The sequence below is a fragment of the Chinchilla lanigera genome, unplaced genomic scaffold (genome assembly GCF_000276665.1).
Source record: "Chinchilla lanigera isolate Chin_1 unplaced genomic scaffold, ChiLan1.0 scaffold00055, whole genome shotgun sequence".
NCBI classification, from domain to species: domain Eukaryota; kingdom Metazoa; phylum Chordata; class Mammalia; order Rodentia; family Chinchillidae; genus Chinchilla; species Chinchilla lanigera.
In genome coordinates, this window is record NW_004955456.1 from 13269125 (window position 1) to 13288739 (window position 19615).

Sequence of the window (19615 nt, forward strand, 5' to 3'; positions counted from 1 at the left end):
AAAAAAAAAAAAAAAAAATGTCCGAGGTGATGGAAATACCAGTTATCCCAATCTGACCATTACATGTTGTATATGTGTCACACTGTGCCCCATAAGTGCAAGGTGAGTTCGGTTCCCGCTGGTAGAGAAAAACCAAAAAAAAAAAAAAAAAAAAAAAAAGATGATGTGCTCGGGTGGCCAGGCACGTTCTCATTTCTTACTGGTGCCTGGTACGTGTGCCCAGAGCCACTGGGACCCAGGCATCGCGGACAGCAGAGGGACAGACGTTCGGAAAGACCGGCTGGGGCCCAGGGGCCGTTCTGCAGGTCCCAGGCAGCCACAGCCTCAGGGACCCTGGGGACGCAGGCAGGGGCCGCTTACCCTGAGCCCCTGGGGCTGCTCTGTGCCCGTCCTGGCTTCCACCCACAGGGGCTGGGGGCCTGGGTCTGAGGGCACCTGGCGTCACAGTGCCTGTGTGGCCCTGCGGTGGGAGGAGGAAATGGGGTGTCACAAAGGACACCCAGTGCACTCAGCTCAGGAGGGAGGACACCAGGAAGCTGGGTGCCCCGCACTGCGGCGGGGGCGGGCAGGAAGCCCATCCTCAGTGGTAAAAGTCAAAGGTCAGAAGAACCTCCGAGGCCAGGCGCGGGGGCGCGTGCCTGTCATCCCAGCACTCAGAGGCTGAGGCAGCGACTCAGTGAGCTCCGGTATCGAAATACATCTTTTTAAGGGCTGTTTTTTTTTTTTTTTTTTTTTTTCTCCTAACAAGCACAGTGTACAGGCCCTGGTTCCATCCCCCAGTAATGCAAAGGAATTTTTAAAAGATTAACAGTGTCAAAAGAGAAGGCCGCCCTGCAGGCCTGGAGGCCACATGCTTGGGGTGAGACCTTAGGAAACAGGGAGGCGCCCCCAGGGACCCCCAGGAAGGGAGCTTCCGCAGAGGGCGCTGCGCACACACCCAGCCCCAGTGTGGCGGAAGGGCTGGCACAGAAGTGGGGGCTCCTCCTCGGGGGCTGAGCAGACCTGGAAGGCTTCTCTGGAGGGGAGGCAGCCAGAAAGACTGCACTCACCTGGCACTGTCCTGAAACTGAGCATCAGGAGTGTGGGGAGCCTTCCCTCATGTGGCCCTTGCAGGGCCTCAAAAGAGGAAGTTCCTGGCGAACACTCAGTCAGCAGGGCTTCATGGAGGAGGAGACCTATTGTCCCTGAAGGGCCGTGGAGGCCAGGCAAGGAAGGAAACCTGGTGAGTGGGGGAGTTTTGAATGAGTGCATCAGCAGAGGCAGGGGCCAGGCCCAGCCTCAAAAAAAAAGACCAAGCAAGTGAGAGGGCTGTGCATGGTAGGCTTGGGTCTTATTCTGTAGGCAATAGGGAGCCACTGAAGGTTGTAGAGTGGGGATGGTCACGCGTGGGACTGGACTTCTAGTGTGTCCCGGGGGGTGGGGGTGCAGGGAGAGGACAGTGTGCAGGGCCTCATGGAGCCATTAATAATGGGCCTGTGGGCAGTGGCTGTCACCCGGTGGAGAGACACATGCCTCCAGCCCAGCACTGCAGAATAATAAGCATTATCCATCCTGTCATTGTTGCCTGGGGCTGAGGCTCTGTGGGGACTTCGGAGTTGATCTAGAGGCCTGGGGGCACAGTGTGAAGACCCAGCTCACAGGGGAGGGGCCCGCTGCTTAGTAACCTCCCTGGGTCTCCGAGTGGGGCCACAGGCTCTGAAGCAGGAGACACTCAGAGCCGAATCCAGAAGTGGAGACTGGGGCGGCTGCAGAGAACCGGGGCGCCTGGCAGGGACAGGGTCTGGGGTGTGCAGGGGCTGCGGGGGGGGCCAGAGCTCAGTGCCCCCAGCTCTCCTGGGGGCTCTTGAGAAGGACGGAGCCAGCTGGGGTCCGCAGACATCACTTGTCGTTGGAGGGCTGCACTCAGGGCTGGGTGTTCCTGGGACCCCGCGCTGGCCGAGCCTACAGTGGTGGCACAGGACCGGGTTCGAGGTCAGCCCAGCCCTTCATCTGTAAATCAGGACAGGTCACAGTGACGCCCCGCATCCCGCTTGGGGCAGGCGTGGTCAGCAGGCGGGGACTGGCAGAGAGGTGGAGGAAGATGGCAGAGTGACTCCTGCCAGGTGCAGTAGCACACGCCTGTGGTCCCAGCTGCTGGGCAGGCTGAGGCAGGAGGATCACCTGAGCCCAGGATTTTTGACACCAGCTGGGGAACATAGCAAGACTCTGGCTCAAAAACAAAACAGAACAAAAAGTACTTCCGGGGGCTGAATGTAGCTCAGTGGGACAGTACCATATTGAGCCCCACGTTCAAATCCAAGCTCAGCCACCCCCTTTCCTGTGATTCGGGGGCAGTTCCCCACGACATTTCCTGACACGCTCGTCCGTGAGGGATCCCCATTTACACACCAGCACCCTGTGTAGGGATGGTGATGGTCTCTAACTTCCAGCTCTTTGTCCCAAACCAAGTAGCCTCCAAAAGCCAGCTTCTGGTGTTCCTGATTCTCAGATAGCTCCCAACCTGCAGGACGTGGGGACCCGCTGGGGGAGCACCCCAAGCCCAGTGGTCCTCTCCCACCAGAAACGCACTCAGGCATGGACACGTATGTTTGGTGAGCCACCAGGAACTAAGGTGCCAGGGCAGTTCATCCCCAGAATCCGTGCCCAGTCCTACTCACCACTCCTATCTCTGCACAAGTGTTACACCCACACTTTGATTATGCACAGATGTATCATAGCTAGAAGACATGTTTCTGCTGTGTGTGTATTGGGGTTCTGTTTTTGTTTTGGGGGGGTTCTGGGGGATTAAATCCAGGACCTCTGCACTGAGCTACATCCCCAGCCCTCTTAAAACTTTTGAGATGGGGCCTAAATTGTCCAAACTGGGCTTGAATGTGCAGTCCTCCTGCCTCAGTATCCCAGAGTGCTGGGATTACAGGCATGCACCACCACTCCTCAGGAAACCAGTTTTCTCCCCATGCTGCTGTCCTTGCCTGAGGTACCCAGGAAGCCGACCTCACGGCAGTAGCTTTGGCTGCTCTCAGTATGGGCACACAGCAGGCACTCAGTGGGGTTCATCTCGGGGACTCCTAAAAGCATCCTCTAGAGTTAGGCCTGAGCTTGTCACTCTGCACTGGAAAACCATTTGAGGGACGGGCGTGGTGATGCACATCTGTAATCCCAATACGTGGGAGGCTGAGGCAGGAGAATCGTCGTGAGGCCAGACTGGGCCACATAAGCAAATTCAAGGTAAGCCTGACCTACATAGTAAGACCCTGCCTCCAAAAACACACACACACATTCGAGGGCCGGTGACTTGGCCCAAGGCCATACAGCTGGCCTGACCCAAGGACCCAAGTGCAGGCAAGGTGGGCGAAGCTGGAGAAACGCAGGTACCGCAAAAGGATGCACCCACGGAGTAGACCATGTCTCCTTGGGGGAAGGACAGCTTGCTGCCCCGGCCAGCCTCCCTGCGGCTTCCCCAAATGGCCCCTTGGGGACCCCAAGGCCTGGGTTCATCCCTCTCCCTCGGGATTGGGGCAGCACGCACCCTGGTGCCCATCCTCCTGTGGTGCGGCTCCCCGTCTGGAAGCATCGGGCGGCGTCCCTGAGGCCCAGGCTGGCAGCAGAGCCTTGCTGACATGGGTACCTGCAGGCATCTTCACCCGGCCCCGCCCCATGGGGAAGACAGAGCCCACGGGGTGCCCTCTGAGGCCGAACCAGGCAGGGGACCCTCCTGCACCCCAGCCACCCACAGTGCCAGAACTGCTTTTCCAGAAGCCTACTGCCTCGTGACCTTGAACCTGGGCGTCCTTCTCAGGAAAATGGAAACAGAAGCAGCAGCTTCTCAGACCCAGCTGGAGTCCACACTGATGAACAGTAGAGCGCTGGCCTTGCTGATGAGGGAGAGCCCAGACGAGGTGGCCCAGCCCAGGATAACGGCTGCCCCCGCCTACCTCCTGAGTCTGGCATTGGAGGTTTAAGGGATGATGTGGAAGGCCTCCCTGCCCCAGGCCTGGCAGTGTGATAGAGGCCATGGGCATGGCACAGGGTGGGGAGGAGAAGGGTCCATGCATGCAAGTGGGATGGGGCCTGATTACCTGCCCAGCAGGCACTGAGGCTGGTGGAGATCAGGACAGGCAGAGATCACCACCCCACATGCGCTGTTGGAATTTAAATGAATACGATTAAAGCCAGAGCGCCGGGTCTTGTGCGGCACACTCAAGCACCTGTGGCTGCAGGGGGCACCAGCTGGACAGGACAGGACAGGACAGGACAGGACAGGACAGACCATCCATCCTACCCCAGAGAGCTCTCTGGGCAGCCCTGGTTGGAACACTGAGGACTCTGCCTTCTACTCCGGAGGAGACAGGAAGACCCAGGCCTTGTTCTGAGGCGCTTGGAGCACAGAGACAAATCTTGAAGCAGAGAAGAACCTGACGTGGGGGTCGCACAGTGACTCAAGCAGCCTCACCAGTTTCCACAGAGGCTGTACAGGTTCTGCGCTAATGAAACGGCGTTTTCTCTACGCGTGGTGGTGCACAGCTATAATCCCAGCTACTCTGGAGGCTGAGGCAGGAGAGTCACAAGTTTGAGGCCAGCTTGGGCAGCTTTTTGAGAACCTGCCTCAAAATTAAAAAATGAAAAGGGCTGGGGAAGTAGCTCAATAGTAGAGCAGGTGGCACGGGGTTCAATCCCCAGTACTGCAAAAAAGGGGCGGGGCGTTTTCTGTTTCATCCTTAAGTGTATTTGTTTTGTTTCATTTTTTCGGTTTTTTTCCGGTACCGGCAATTGAACTCACGACTTTGTGCTTGCCAGGCAAGTGCTGCACCACTGAGCTAAATCCCCAGCCCAGGGTGAGTTTTTTTTTTTTTTTTTTTTTGGTCCTAGGAATCGAACTCAGGACCTTGCACTTGCCAGGCAGTGCTTGTGCCACTGAGCTATATCCCCAGCTGTTAAATGTTTAGTACTTTGTCTTTTTGTTGTTGTTGTTTGGGTTTTTTCCGGTACCGGGAATCGAACTCACGACCTTGCGCTTGCCAGGCAGGCGTTGTGCCGCTGAGCTAAATCCTCAGCCGCATCCTTAAGTATATTGACGTGGGCTGTACTATTCACAAGAAAAGTGGCACCTGGCACCAGGGACAGAGGATGACCACCTAGCAAAGCTGAGCTAACACCGTGGCTTCCAGGTCTGTCTGCTTGCGCAACCTGGACATGGGGACTCACACACACACCCGAGCTACCCCCACAAGCAAGCACAGGCCTGGGAGAATTCCAGAAGAGCGACAGGAGGCAGGGTTCTAGGGATCCTGTTTTCTGTCCCGGGCCTAGCGCTGGGGACCTTGATCCCGATAACCTGGAGAGGAGAGGTGGAAGGACTGAGGCCCTGGCCTGGGCGCGCAGAAGTGTGCAGGGCGCTCTGCTCAGACCTCCGCCTCAGGCTGACCGCCAGGCCCTCTCAGCCAGCCGTACCAATGGGCTCCTGAGGGCGGTCACCATGGCGACCAGAGCTAGGCGGAAGGACCCGGATGAACCTCTGAATTTCCGCTTCTCAGGAGTCACGGTGCCTGAGCCCAGACAGCCACTGTCTCCCCTAGCGTCGGAGGCCACTGTTCCCGTGGGGATACCATTCCCCTTCCCACATGGTAGCCAGGACGGCGCCTGCGTTTCTGAGCCAGGCCCGAATGGAGTTTTGGCTCTGTTCCTCCCTATCTAAGTGATCTTGGGCAAATCACGGAGCCTTCCGTGCGTCAGGACTGCAGGAAGTGCGCTGCGGGCGGCACAGGGTCGGATCTGCTCCTAAGGACCTGGTGCCCTGCCCGCTCTGCCTGGTACAGGGTGGGGCTGAGCAGGCGCCCTGGGGCGCACGGAGAGCCCCGGGTGCGGCCACACTGGGGTTCTGGCATGTGTCCCCGGCGCACGTACACCCCCGGTATCCACACGACGGGGTGGCTCCCAGGGTCCTGGGGAGGGCTGTGGATCCCGGGGCTTCATGAGCTCGTCCAGGAGACGGTGATGGCTGCTGCTCTAAGCCGCCCCACCCTGCCCACACCAGGCGACCCAAGGGCCCAGGCAATCAGGGGACACGGGTGATACTCTGTCACAGTGCACCACCCTCGGGGCCCTCCTGGAGCCACACGGTCTTCCAGCAAAGCCCTATAGGCGGCACAGGAGAAAAATCCCAGGGCCCCACCCTGCCCCCGGCACCCCTCAGCCACCCCCGAGAAGTCCCAGGAGCCTAGCTTGAAAATCACGGGGCCAGGGACAGGTGCGGCCACAGTGGTGATGGTGACACGTGTTACACAGAAGGGCTGGGGGAACTGCGGAATCATAAAGGCATTGCTGGCTCCATTCTCTAGCCGGGGAAACTGAGGCTTCACAGAGAAGCCAGACCTGTGTGGTCCCTGTCTAGCCAACGTCCTTTCCTGCCCGATCTCCCGGGACGGGTTTGAGGCCGGGCCCTTTCTGTGGATAAAGGAGAAAACGGAGGCCCCGCGGCCTCAGTCCCTGCCTCTGAGGCCAGCCCGCCCCTGGGGACACCCGGGCCCCCGCAGTCACAGGCCCACCTCTGTGTCACCCTGCAGAGCTGCCCTGCTCCGAGCACCTGAGCGTGGCGGATGCCACCTGGGTGGCCCTCAACGTGGTTTCCGGCGGAGGCGGCTTCTCCAGCTCCCAGCCCATCGGCGTGACCAAGATCGCCAAGTCCGTCATCGCCCCACTGGCCGACCAGAACATCTCGGTGTTCATGCTGTCCACTTACCAGACGGACTTCATCCTGGTGAGCGCCCGGGCGCATGCGCGCGCACGCACACACGTGCGCCTCCACGCAGCGCGCACGCCCCGCCCCTCACGGCCTCCGTCCCGCCCCCAGGTGCGTGAGCGAGACCTGCCGTTCGTCACCCACACCTTGTCGTCAGAGTTCACCATCCTGCGGGTTGTCAATGGCGAGACGGTGGCAGCTGAAAACCTAGGCGTCACCAACGGCTTTGTGAAGCCCAAGATGGGTGAGTGGAGGTGGGGTCTGCGCGGGGATCGCTGCCGCACCGGGCTCACCACCGAGCGTCTGCGAGCGCCGGGCTAAACGTGGTGCTGTGATCCGGGTGGGGCCGTGACGTCACAGGCTAGCAGGGCGGTAGACGTGGGTGCAGCCAGGGAAGGCCAGGGGTCCCTTCCACCCCAGCCCCAGCGTCCGCGTGGTTCCCATGGAATTTGGAGCCCAGCAGGAACCAGCCTGGGTGTTGACAGCGGGGAAGGACGTACAAAGGCCCGGGCAGCGTTTGGTGGCAGTACCGGCTGGCGAGGCAACCGGCCGGGTCTTGCAGGCCTGCAAGTGGCACTGCCAGAGCACGCCAGGCCCAGCCCCGTTCTTGAACCGCCTGGCCTCAGTGGTGCACCCCAATCAGTCTGAGTACCGTGTTTTTGTCCCCACGCAGTCCAGAGGCCGGTCATCCACCCGCTGTCCAGCCCTAGCAACAGGTTCTGCGTCACCAGCCTGGACCCCGACACGCTGCCTGCTGTCGCCACCCTCCTCATGGACGTCATGTTCTACTCCAGCGGGTAGGGGGCACACGTGGGCGTGGGACACTGCGGTTCGAGCCGAGGGCTAGACGGGAGAGGTGCAGACCTGGCCAGGAGCCTGTCTGATGGAGGAGGCTCAGGCCACCTCAGAGCTCCAGGCTGAGCGGGGAGACACCGCCCTGGGACGCGCTGGATTTGATGCCCTAGGGGCAGCGGGCTTAAACTCCTCTTCCTGCGTTCCATGCAGGCCTGGTCCATTGAGGGGCGGAGAACTCGGGTTTTCCCCTTAGGGGAAAACAGACCTTGCGTCAAAACGGATTTTGCCAAGCTTGAGCCAATACCAAGTGGGCTGGGGTGGAGCAGGTCCAGCAAGCCGGCCGTAACCACAGCCTGCGCTGGAAGCCTGGGCTTGGGACACGCGGGGACACTGGCCCCAAGGAGGAGATGTGGGTGCTGTGAAGAGTGGTACCCGGCCCTGCGGACGTCTGGGCCAGGGCAGGACTTGGCCCGACTTCATTGGGGGGTGTTGGGGACGCCCCTCACCAGCTCCCCACCCCCAGGGCGAAGGACCCCATGGCAGCTGGCGAGGACTGCGGCCACATCCGCTTCTTCTCCTTCTCCCTCATCGAGGGCTACATCTCCCTGGTGATGGACGTGCAGACCCAGCAGAGGTGAGGGCCGGCCAGGGCTCCCGCTTTGTCCCTGGATGAGCAGGGTGTGCCAACACGGGGACACACCATCGCCCTGGTGTTCTTTGCTCCAAAGCTCTGACCCGGTGTGGTCCTCCTGTCCCCACCCCAGGCGAGAAGGGGACACAGCCAGGGCACTGGGAGGGGGCAGTCGGGCAGGAAACGCCCTGAACGCCAGCCCTGAGTCCCCGTCGCCCACAGGTTCCCCAGTAACCTGCTGTTCACCAGTGCGTCTGGAGAGCTGTGGAAGATGGTGCGGATTGGCGGGCAGCCCCTGGGATTCGGTGAGCCCTGGGGCCACCACGCGGGGTGGCGCAGCCCCTTCTGGGTGGGATAAACGGGAGAGCGAAGCCGAAGTCCCCTGAGGGGTCTCTTGAGCAGTGTGTGACAGATGTGTGCAGAAGTCCAGGGAACGGCATGGGCATGGCGACAGATGTGATCAGAGGGCTTTGATTTCCCTCACTCACAAATTAAGGCCAGTTGTGATGCACACCTGTAATCCCAGCACTCTGGGAGGCTGAGGCAGGAGGATTTCAAGTTTCAGCCCAGCCTAGGCAACTTAGCGAGACTGTGTCTTAAAAATCTAAAAAAAATACATTTTAAAAGGGTTGAGGAGGTAGCTCAGTGTGAAGGCCTTGAGTTTATCTCCCAGCACATCAAAAGAAAGGGTCAAAGTGAGACAGACAAGGCCCGGGCCCTCCTCCCGGCCACCCACACAGCCTCCGGCTCCACCCACAGCAAACTCACAGGGTGGCAGGGAAGGTGTAGGCAAGAACAGGTGAAGGGCACAGGGAGCCCCAAGGGTGGAGGGCGTTGCTGGGCAGTGAGTGGGAGATGCCCCAGGAGTCTCTGGGAGGACTGGGTACGGGGAGCGGGGACCCGGCCTCATGGAGCTGCGCTCTGCCTGGTTTCCCCAGACGAGTGCGGCATCGTGGCCCAGATCTCCGAGCCCCTGGCTGCGGCCGACATCCCCGCCTACTACATCAGCACGTTCAAGTTCGACCACGCGCTGGTGAGTGCTGGGGACATGCGGGCCAGGACCGGCAGGGCTGGGACGGGCAGTGGTTCCGGCTCACAGCTCTGCTTCCTGCCCACAGGTTCCAGAGGAGAACATCAGCGGGGTGATCAGCGCCCTGAAGGTCAGCCAGGCGGGGAAGCACTAAGGGCGTCGCTCCCCGCTGTATTTCTCCAGAGAACCGGGAGACCGGCAGGCCGGGGACAATGCCCTGACAGCTGAGGCCTCCGGGGAGCCCCAGCCCTTTGAAAAGGGACCTGCCTTCTGCAGCCCACCCCGGGAAATGGTATCTGAGGCTCCGGAGGCCGAGGGGCAGCCCCATCTCCTCCTGGGGCTGTTTTTGGGGGTCTGGCAGGGCCAGGCTGGGAACATGAAGCCCTGGGAGGCCCCCGGGAGGTGGGGGGCTGAACATGGTGGTCACTGCTCCCCGTTCCCAGGGCTCAGGGCTGGTTCCCCTGGAGTGGCGGCTGCAGGCCACCCTGACCCCGCCTGCCAACCGCAGGGCCTGTGCCCCACCTCAGCACGACTGCCAAGAAGGGCCCTGGGGACCTCCCCTAAGCGCTCCCCGGGGGACTTCCCAGCCCGGAGCACCAGCTTCTCTGTCCTCTGCTTTCCTGGACCCTCCTTGGGCGGGCAGAGCCTCGGTTCCCCCCAGCGGGGGCTTCCCCAGCATTCTGCACTTGGGGTTTCTTAGGTCACCCCCACCTCCCAGACAGTCCACTAGACCAGCACAGGGCTCCCCACCCCCACCGCCCGCCCTCCTGGCTGCCCTGACCTCTGGGGCCGGGCGTTCACGAGTACTTGACCCAGGAGGCAGCTTAACTGAGCCTTAATAGAGAAATCATACTTCGTTCTAGTTTTTTTTAACGTACTGGCAGTTGTGCCCGGACTGCTGTTGGCTGTCGTTTCTTTTCTCAAGAGATGGGTTCTGAGTTCTCCCCCGGGGCCCAGGGCTCAGTCACTTGGGGCCCCTAGGGGTCCATGGACAGGCATAGGCCCTGTGTCCGGAGGGGCAGCTGGGAGCAGAGGTCTGGCAGGAGTCTCCAAGGCTGTGGCGCTGGCCACCAACTGTCCCAGCAGGGGCAGAGGAGAGGGGCCACTTGCTTCTCCAGCCGGGGGCCCTCGCCGTGGAGGCACTGCAGGAGACCCTTGCAGGGCCCGGCATGCTAAGCAGAAACCCACTTCCTTCTTGGTTTTTAAGTTAATTCATTTTGCACAAAACCCCCAAAGCAACCAAATCTCATCAGTTGTTTGCTGGTCCCCAAGGGGAGGAGGCTGAGTGGGCAGGGCTGTGCTTGGAGCCCCGGGTCCCTTTTCTGTCTGTAGAAGGCCTTTATTTTCCGGGTCGCCCCTCTCTGCACCCCTTTCCGTCTGCTTCCTTCCTACCGGGCCAGTGTGTCGGCCCGGTGTCCCCTGAGTTGTGTAGCCCCTAGACTTCTAGGACCGCCTGTTGTACACACCTATAAATACCTGTGTTTTATGTTGATAGAGATATATATATACTGTAAATAGCATATATACTTGAGCAATATATACGTTAATATATTCTCTGTGCAGGGCGCGGGCACAGACCTCCCCCGCCTGTGTGCCCGTGGTGGGCACGAGGCCCCGCCCATTGTGCTGGTCGTGGCCTCGGGCAAAGGGTTGCACCAGCGAGTATTTTTGAGCCTGGACAATGCGATTATGCCACATCGGTGGGTCCCGCCAGCTTCCCTGGAGAGAGGACAAAACCAGCAGCCCACAGAGCCTGCCACAGGGCGGAGTGGAGGGTCAGCCCTGGCCTGGATCTGCTCCCCGCCTCCACCTCGGCCACGGTCCCTGGACACCCGTGTTGTACTGGAGGGGGACGTTGGTCTGGAGGAGCGGTTGGGACTTGTTTCTGACAGAGTGTCCCCCGCAGTATTACATGAGCACCTGGCCTGCTGCTCGGCCACGCTCCGGCCTTCCCTCCTCGGGCGGCTCCTTTCCTGGTGGCCCCTTCCTTCTCTGAATTCTTTTTATTCGCAAGCTTAGGAATCCTGGGGAGAGGCTGGGAGGAGGGCCCTGCTGCCCCTGGGGGAGCTGCCCCAGCATCCCGCTGCTTGGCCACGGAGCCCCTGGGATCGCCCCTACCCAGCTGTGTGCGAGGAAACGCTTTTCTGTTCTCCGTGTGTAGTGTAGCCAGTGTGGTCCCCAAAGCCCTGGCAAAGGGGCGCACACCCTTGACCTTTCCCTCCAGAGGCCCACACGTTCCTGCAGAGCCCTGCCGGGCTATTGAGTGCCCGTGTCCCCTGGGGGTCATCGGCAGAGACGAGCGTGGGGGTCGGGGAGGGGACGGTGCCCTTCCCCTTGCCCTGGCCAGGGACACAGCTCGGCTCCCGGGCCTGGGCATGTGCGTCTCAGCCTCTCCAATGAGGAAAGCGGGACACCACCCTGACCTCGCCCCCACCCCATCCCTGTCCAAGGCCCAGGATCCGGGGAGGGAGCAGTGACCGCCGGTTCCCAGGGACAGGGATCCCTAACGCTGACTCCATAACGACCCCTCGCCACGATTTGGAGGGCCCTGGGCCCCCCAGCCACCAGCACCCCTACTACCGGCCCAGGCAGAGGTCCCTGGTGGGAAGAGGGGGGGACGTGAGCGGGCCGCCTCGGTGCCGGCAGGAGGGGCCTCTGTCCTGCTGAGGGAAGCGGGTGTCAGAGGCGGGGCGGTCAGGAGGGGATCGTGGCAGGTGGGAAGTGCCCAGTCCGAGCCCGGCGCCGCAGCCCGCTGCGTGGTTTTCAGAGGGGGCCCTGAGCACCTGCCAGCGTATTTCCCTGGCAGACCGTCAGGGGTCCCAAGGTCACCCTGGCCACCTGCTGAGCCTCTGGGCTGGACATGGGCCCTTCCCACCCTCAGCTGGAAGGGACTGGCATGCTCCCAGGGGACCACAGAGCCCCGCAAGCCTGCTGGGACGGGAACCTGATGTCGCTCTCTGAGTGAGGGCCGCCAGGCTGGCGAGCGGGCACCGACAGGCTCTTCAGCTTCTTGGGTTTCTGGAGGAGCTGTGGGCAGGCGGGGTCAGGCCTGGAGGGAGGGAACTGACACAGTGGCTGCTGGGGTCACCCAAGGAGGGACGGCGGCGGGAGGGAGCCCCGTGTAGCTGGATAGCCTGTTCCTGCATTTCGAAGCTTGTCCCAGGTATTTTTCTTTCAAGTTAGAAGCAGCAAAACCACAAGCCCAGCTGGCCCTGGCCCTGGCCCTCTTCGCGGGCCGAGGGTCGAGGCTGCCCTCCTGGGGAGGCGGCGGAAGCAGAGCTGTGGCGAATGTGGTTCTTACGCATGCGTGTGGGCGTGCGTGTGTGAGAGAGCGTGAGTGCGTGTGCCGGGCCGACTGGGTGAGGGGACTGGCTCAGTGTTTGGAGTGTCCAGGCCACGTCGACAGAGGTGACGCGAGGGGGGGTGGCTGGCTTAAAGCTGGAGGGTGAGGGTGCTGTGCTGCACCTACCCTGTGAGGGGCAGAGGTGTCCCTCGTCCGGGCCTGGCCCTCCGTGCAGCCAGCCTGACCTGGCCGTGACCTCCTCCCTGTGTGGGTGCCTCAGACCTCCCAGGATTTATGGGAACAGGTTCTAGGAAGGGACCCGCGCAAAGGGTGCGTCGTGGAAATGGCAGAGCCCAGTTCAGGGGGATAAAAAGCAGGCCAAGTTCAGGTCCCAGGACAAGCCAAGCCCGCTTTGTTTTTCTTTCCCCTGCCTCAGTTTGCCTATATTGAGAAAACGGCCCAGGAATAATTGAGCACGCTCGGCTCCGAAACAGGAAGGGTCTGAGGACAGGAAGTCACCCCCAAGCCCTCTTGCTCTATGCCAAAATCATTTCCGTTACCCCGAGGTGGGGGAGAAGGAGGGGTGCGGGGCACTCCTGCCCGAGGCCCCCTCGCCCACACCCGGCATGCCGTGCCCGGGTCACCAGCAGCAGCAGCGAGTGGGCTGGAGTGAGTCCCTAGGCCTGGGTGCCGGCGACAAGTGGCAGGCGGACCCCACCCCCGGGGCCCTCACGCTTACTTCCTTTGTCAAACCCTCGAGATTCACGTACTGTATGATGGAGAGAAAAAAGTACCTAATGTTCCCCCCAAAAGACAGTATATTTTGTACTTTGTAAAGTGTTCATTAAAATGAAAGGGAAAAAGTAACATCGGCTGGCGGCTGTCTGGTTTTGTGTAGGTTTATCTAAGGACACTCCTCCCCTTTCTCCAGAGTGAGGTTGGGGAAGCCAAACCCAGGGGCTGCAGGTATTGCACCCGCAGTGGGGAGTGGCCCCAGAGCAAGAGAGGCTGCACCAGTCAGCCGGCGCTGCGGAACAAGCTGCCCCTGACTCATGGCTTCAGGTCATCGTTGTTTACAGAGCACAGCGTCCAAGGTTCAAGGGGTGGCTGCCCGTCAGCCCCGCACCTTGGCCATTTTCTGTGGCTGTAACTAACCCCGGAAGCTGAGTACGTGGTGAAGAAGAGATTTTGTTTTTTGCGGTGCTAAGGATCGGGATCCTGTGCACGCTAAGCAAGTGCTCACCACGAGCCTCTTCCCCAGAAGAGAGGTTTGTTTGGCTTGTGGTTTTGGAGGCTAAAAGGTCCAAGACGGGGCAGCCCCATGTGCGTCACTGTGTGTACACGCTGTCTGGGCAGGGACAGGGGGAACCATGGCGGCCACACGGGAAGCCAAAGGGGCTGCAGGGCCAGGCTCATGGGAACTGATGGGGATCCCTGAGAATCCCTGACTTCTTCCCAGGGACAGCGCCCCCAAGTGACCTGACCACCGTCTGGAAGCCCTTCCTCCTAAAGCATTGGAGGTCAGACAGGGCAGTGCTTGCCTATAATCCCAGCACTTGGGAGGCTGAGGCAGAAAGATAGCAAGTTCAAGGCCACCGTGGGCAACTTAGCGAGACCCTGCCTTAAAACAGAAAAATAGGGGCTGGGGATTTAGCTCAGCGGCACAGCGCCTGCCTGGCAAGCGCAACATCATGAGTTCGATTCCCAGTACTGGAAAATAACCAAAACCAAAAAAAAAAAAAAAAAAAAAAAAAAAAAAAAAAAAGGGCTAAGGACAGAGCTCGGCAGGAGAGTACTGTGGGTTCAGTACCCAGTACCAAAAACACAATGTAAATGGGAAAACGGGCAGAGTTCCAACCACCCAGCCAGGAACAGGCCAGAGTGCAGTCAGGGAGAGAAATCCTCAGCACTGAAACACTGTGGGCTGGGGATATAGCTCAGCAGCATAAGGGCCTGCCTGGCAAGTGGAAGGTCCTGAGTTCGATTCCCAGTACAAAAAAAAAAACCAAGTGTGCCGTGACTTAATGATACCGTCAGTGAAACATAAACGCTACAAGAGGCCCAGCAGCTGCACTCCAGGGGAACAGCTGGTACGCAGAAGCACTGCCAAGGGCAGAGCGACTCACTCAGTGGGACAGCGCCTACCTCACATACATGCAGCCCTGGCTCCCATCCCCAACACTACAAAAATTAAAAAGAAGTGGTGTTCCAAAGATAAAATTCTAGCCCAATGTAAAACTTACCTGTGAGTGTTTCCATATCATTCCTAATAGTCAAAAGTGGAACTGAGCCGGTATGGGAACCATCCCAGAAGTGTGGGAGGCTGAGACAGGAGGATCTAAGGATCCCATCAACCCTTCTCTTTGCCCTCAGCCTCCTCCCACTAGAACAATGCTTGGCTGCTACAGGGATGGACCGAGCCCGTTCGTTCAGTTGTCCCCCGAGAGACACGATTGGGTGCTGCTGTAATGACCATGGCTTCGGGTCCCCCACACTGGTCCGGCATGCAGCTGCCACTATGCAGCGGCAGCAAGAGCAAGATGACACCTCCGGTTCTCCCACAGCTCCCCCTGCCCAGTTACTCTTGCATGTTTGCCTCAGACCGCGCCAGCCAGCTCCTGGTTCGAAGCATCAAGACCATGTGGAGTTTGGGGTTTGTTTTTGTTTTGTTTGCAATAGTGGGGATTGAACCCAGGACCTTAGCACTAAGCTACATTCTCAGCCCTTTTGAGACAATCTCGCTAACTTACCCAGGCTAGGATCAAACTTGTGATCCTCCTGCCTCAGCCTCCCAGAGCACTGCGATTACAGGCATGTGCACCGCCCTGCCTGCCTTGGGTTTATCCTTTTAAGCTCAACTGTCAAATGTGCACATTAGTGCGGCCCCAGCACGGAGAAGAGCACAGGTCTCAGAACTCCAGATACTGCCCACAGCCCAGGCCCATCTGGCTGTCGCAAAAGACGTCCAGGCAGCAGAAGTCCCCAGGGAAGTAGCTACCACACACACGTTCCTGGTGCAGGGTCAGATGGCTGCCCTGAGAGCCTGTGCTGCTGCTGGGTGCTGTCCCAAGGCCACCCGGAAGGATCACATCCGTCCTGCAGCCACCAACTGCAGGTAGTACATGCCTGTAATCCCAGCACTCTGGGAGGCTGAGGCAGGACAACCACAAGTTCGAGCCCAGCCAAGGCAACTTAAGTGAAACCCCTGCCTCAAGATACAAAATTTTTGAAAGTACTGAGAATACAGCTCAGTGTGAAGACCCTGGGTTCAATCTCTGAAGTGCCAAAGGAGGAAACAACTTCGGAGTCCTACCTGAGCACTGCAGGCCGCAGGGTTCCCGTAGTCTGTGCGTACTCTAGAGTGACCCAGGCCCGCCCTGGGGCACTGCCCTGCCACAGGCAGCCGTCAGCAAGTGTCCTATTCTTCCCGGCTGTGGCCACTTTAGAGCCGTCCCGACTGCAGTTCCGCGAGGGAAACGAGTTTTCCATGCACTGGGAACGGGCTGTCACAGCCAGGACCCCTCACTGCACCCTGCGCCCCTCCTGCTGTGTTAGATCTGAAGCAAAGCGACTCCCATGGTCGTCACTGTCCGGGTCACCTGATCACACGGGTTCCCCCTTCATCAGTGCGTGAGCGCGGGACAGCTCCTAACCCGGCGGTGGTCCTGGGAGGTGAGGAAACACGGGAGCTGGGGGGCTGGTGAAGAGGGCGGGCTGTGGGCGTGGCCTCAGGGCTGGCACTGGCTTCTACTTGCCTCTTTACCAAAAGCCTTCTTTTATAAAAAGCTAATCTCTTAATGATCAAGTATGAAACTTTTTTTTGAGACTGGATCTTGCTATGAAGTTGAGGCTGGCCTTGAACTCACCATGTAACCTGGGCTGGCCTCAAACTCAAGGCAATCCTCCTGCCCCAGCCTCCCAAACGCTGGGGCTGCCGGTGTGCCACCGTGCCAGGCTCAAGTAAAAATTTTAAAACACCAACTCAGACTGGGCATGGTGGTGCATGCCTGTAATCCCAGCACTCAGGAGGCTGAGGCAAGAGGATCGTTATGAGTTCGAGACCCACCTGAGCTACAAAGCGAGATCAAGTTCAGCCTGAACTGCACAGCGAGACCCACTCTCAAAAAAGAAAAAAAAAAAACCAACTCAGTTCTGAAACCAGTAGAAAATAGACTTTATTCCAAAAGAGACTTTTAAACACTGTTTGCAAAGAGAAAGAGAAGTTACATTCCTGATTCCAATACTTCTCACAGTGCTCTAGCCAGGCCACTGCAGCTACACTGGGAACGGCGTCCTCCTGCAGGGCCTGCTCAGCCTCGCAGGTGGACAGTGAGGACGGTCGTTAGGTCACAGCCCGGCCCAGGCCGCTGAGTTCCACCAGGGAGCCCGCAGTGTGGCTGCAGCCAGAACCCGCGGCGAGTGGGGCGAGAACGAAGGCCATGCGAGGCCAGCCTGGCTCACGACACAGTGCCCGGCCCGAGGCGCACAGAGCCTGCCCGGCACCAGCTGAGCCTGCCACAGACGCCCTCCTGACCCTGTGTGATGCAGTCACATCCTGAAACCAGCAGGCTGGCATTCCGGCAGACATGGCCCCAGCGTGTGCTGCTGGGCAGCGTGAAAGGTGCTGACTGTCCTCGCCCTGCAGGCAGCGGCCGTGGGCTCCTCAGGAGCTGGGCCCACCGAGGGCAGCCATCCTGTGTGTGCTGCTGGCATGGGCCACAGCCCCAAAGCTGGCACAGACATTGCCAAGGGCGGCAGGAGACTGCACGAGGGCCATCAAAGCGCAGGCCTGTGCCGTGTCCCTTCCACGGAGACGCTGAGGCCAGGGCCAGCCTTGAGCAGGCCAGGAAGGGGACTCAGATGAACGACTTGGCCAGGGTCACCATGTGGTCCACACCGCACGCCATGTCCACAGGCTCGCCGGGCATCGTCACCTGAAAGAGACGGCCCGTACCGCGCAGGCGTGAGGCAGATGGCTCGCGGCAAGCCACCCCGAGCCACACCTGGACGCCTACCAGCATAACGGTAGCAGCCCAGGGGGCTGGGCCATCCATCACTCTGCCACCCACAGCAGCCACGACTGCTCGTGCCCACCTGAGAGCCCACCCTGGGCAGGAGTGCAGACGTGTGCGCGGCCCGGCCTGTGCCCGTCCCGGGGCCCCTCCCTCGGGCCAGGTGCTCGGTGACCTCCCCAGGGCACACTGTCTGAGCTCCCAGAGCACCAGAGCCTTACTCTCGCCTGCTGGCTCCAGCCCCGTCGCCCCGACCCCACTGCAGGCACCGCCTGGGCCCCTCAGGTCTCACATCACTGGCTGTGTCTCAGGACACCAGGCCTCGCCGCTCCGCCTGCTCTGCGCATCTGCGCGCACAGGTCGTGAAGGCCCAGCAAGGTGCCCTGGCCCTGTGGCAGTCGGGGCCACGTGCCTGTGCAGGGACGCTAGGGCAGGCAGGCCGGGCCTGCGGGCAGCTGCTGGCCAGGGCATCCTGTCCCTCCCGCTTGTCAGCACGACTGTGCCCAGATCCAGCCACACGCATGCCACATGGCTGCTCAGGAAAACTCACTGCCACCCTGCCGTCCTCCACCGCCCCTGCTTCCCTCTCAAGAGGAAATAACTGCATCTTCATGGCCTTCCTGAGAGTCGTGTGTGCATGTGTGCGAGCGCATGTAGTACTGGGGACTGAACCCAGGGCCTGTGCAATGAGCTACATCCCCAGCCCTTATTGTTTTATTTTGAGACAAGGTCTCACTAAGTTGCCCAACTTGCTGTCCTCCTGCCTCAGCCTCCCAGGACGCTGGGATTACAGGCATGATCCACCACGCCTGACCTTCTGGAGGGTCTTGATGCCAAGGGAGATGAACCCCCTTCTCCTCTGCCTAAGTGACGAGGGTGAATGCAGGGCCCCTGTGGCCGGCCCTTCAGACCCTCAGCAGGATGCACACGCCTGCCCCACTGAGTGGGCTCAGACCGTCTTTCCTGGCAGCGGCACTCGGCCAGGCCGTGTCACCAGGGGCGAGGGGCCCCGTGCCTGCAGCGCAGTTTACTGAGCCCTAGCCAGATGGCCTGGTCCGGAAGCAGAGGTGGCCGGCGCCGCCCCAGAGCTCCCTGCGTGCCTGTGGCGGGGAAGACCGGCCATCAGGGACTTGGGGCCGCTGGGCAACCGAGGGCAAAGGCTCAGGCCAGGCCATCCCACCCCTCCCCAAACAAACAGCCTTAGCACAGCCTGCCAGACACAGCTCCGCAAACACAGCGGCTGGCGCTCCAGGGTGGCCCCGCAGCAGCAGCAAAACGTGCCGCCACCGTGGTGACGCCCAGGTGGGCCTTAGCAACGCCCAGGCCATTAGGGACACTGTGTTTACCTTCCCTCGGGAGAGCGCCCACTCCGCACGCACCTAGGGCCCACCTGCAGCCCTTCGGCACCTACATCCTTGTCCCCAAATGGCCTGGCCACCCTAGCCCAAAGCTGCGCAGGCCTCTTGGCCTCACCACCACCCAGGACAACGTCGGCGCCAAGGCCTCTGGGAGCGGCAGCTGGCGGGGTTCCGGCTCCCCCTGGCGGCAGCTCCAGGCTCACCGCTGGAGCGGAAGGGCCCGCCCTGATGTCCCTGCCAAGGAACAGCCAATCTGCCCTCCCAACACCACAGTGAGGACAGCTGTGGAATCCCGGTCCCCACGCCCCCCAAGCCACCCTCTGAGAGGGGCAGGAACGTCGCTCCCCACGGTGACCAGGTACTAAGGCAAGCGGCCACCCTAAGACAGCACGGGAAGAGAGAAGTACAGGGCCGCGAGGCCTGGCCCACTGCTCGCCACCGGCGGCCAGGCCCCGGAAGCCACCAGCACCCAGCTCTGCTGCTGTGAGGGCGCCAAAGTCGGAGGCCTCCCAGCTTGAGCCCTGATGTGTGGTCCCTGCAGGGAAGCCCAGTATGCAGCAGAGCCGGGCCGGCCCGAGCCCACACCGTGAGCCCAGAAGGGAGCACAGGCAAGCAGCGCCCTGGCCGCCCCGGCAGACCTGTTTCCGTAACACATCTATGCCATGCACAGAGGCACTGCATTCACGAAGAGCAAGTAACTTCCTTTAGAAGTACACAACGCTGGGGCTTGGGATTTAGCTCAGCGGCAAAAGCACCTGCCTGGCAAG

General features: G+C 60.5%; 2 protein-coding genes across 2 annotated transcripts in view; one reads left to right on the forward strand and one right to left on the reverse strand.

The window, feature by feature from the left end:
• The window catches only part of Gatsl2 (GATS protein-like 2), a gene marked incomplete at its 5' end in the record, with an annotated part of 40069 nt that extends 26724 nt beyond the window's left edge, over positions 1-13345 (forward strand). Inside the window, 7 exon segments of the mRNA XM_005396733.2 lie at positions 6564-6757; positions 6851-6983; positions 7413-7536; positions 8058-8168; positions 8388-8470; positions 9104-9198; positions 9284-13345. Of these exon segments, the coding sequence (XP_005396790.1) occupies positions 6564-6757; positions 6851-6983; positions 7413-7536; positions 8058-8168; positions 8388-8470; positions 9104-9198; positions 9284-9349 (806 nt within the window). The 3' untranslated portion in view covers positions 9350-13345.
• Positions 13346-16628: 3283 nt separating this feature from the next.
• The window catches only part of Wbscr16 (Williams-Beuren syndrome chromosome region 16), a gene marked incomplete in the record, with an annotated part of 14492 nt that continues 11505 nt past the window's right edge, over positions 16629-19615 (reverse strand). The window contains 1 exon segment of the mRNA XM_013520534.1: positions 16629-17412. Coding sequence (XP_013375988.1) covers positions 17335-17412 — 78 coding nt within the window.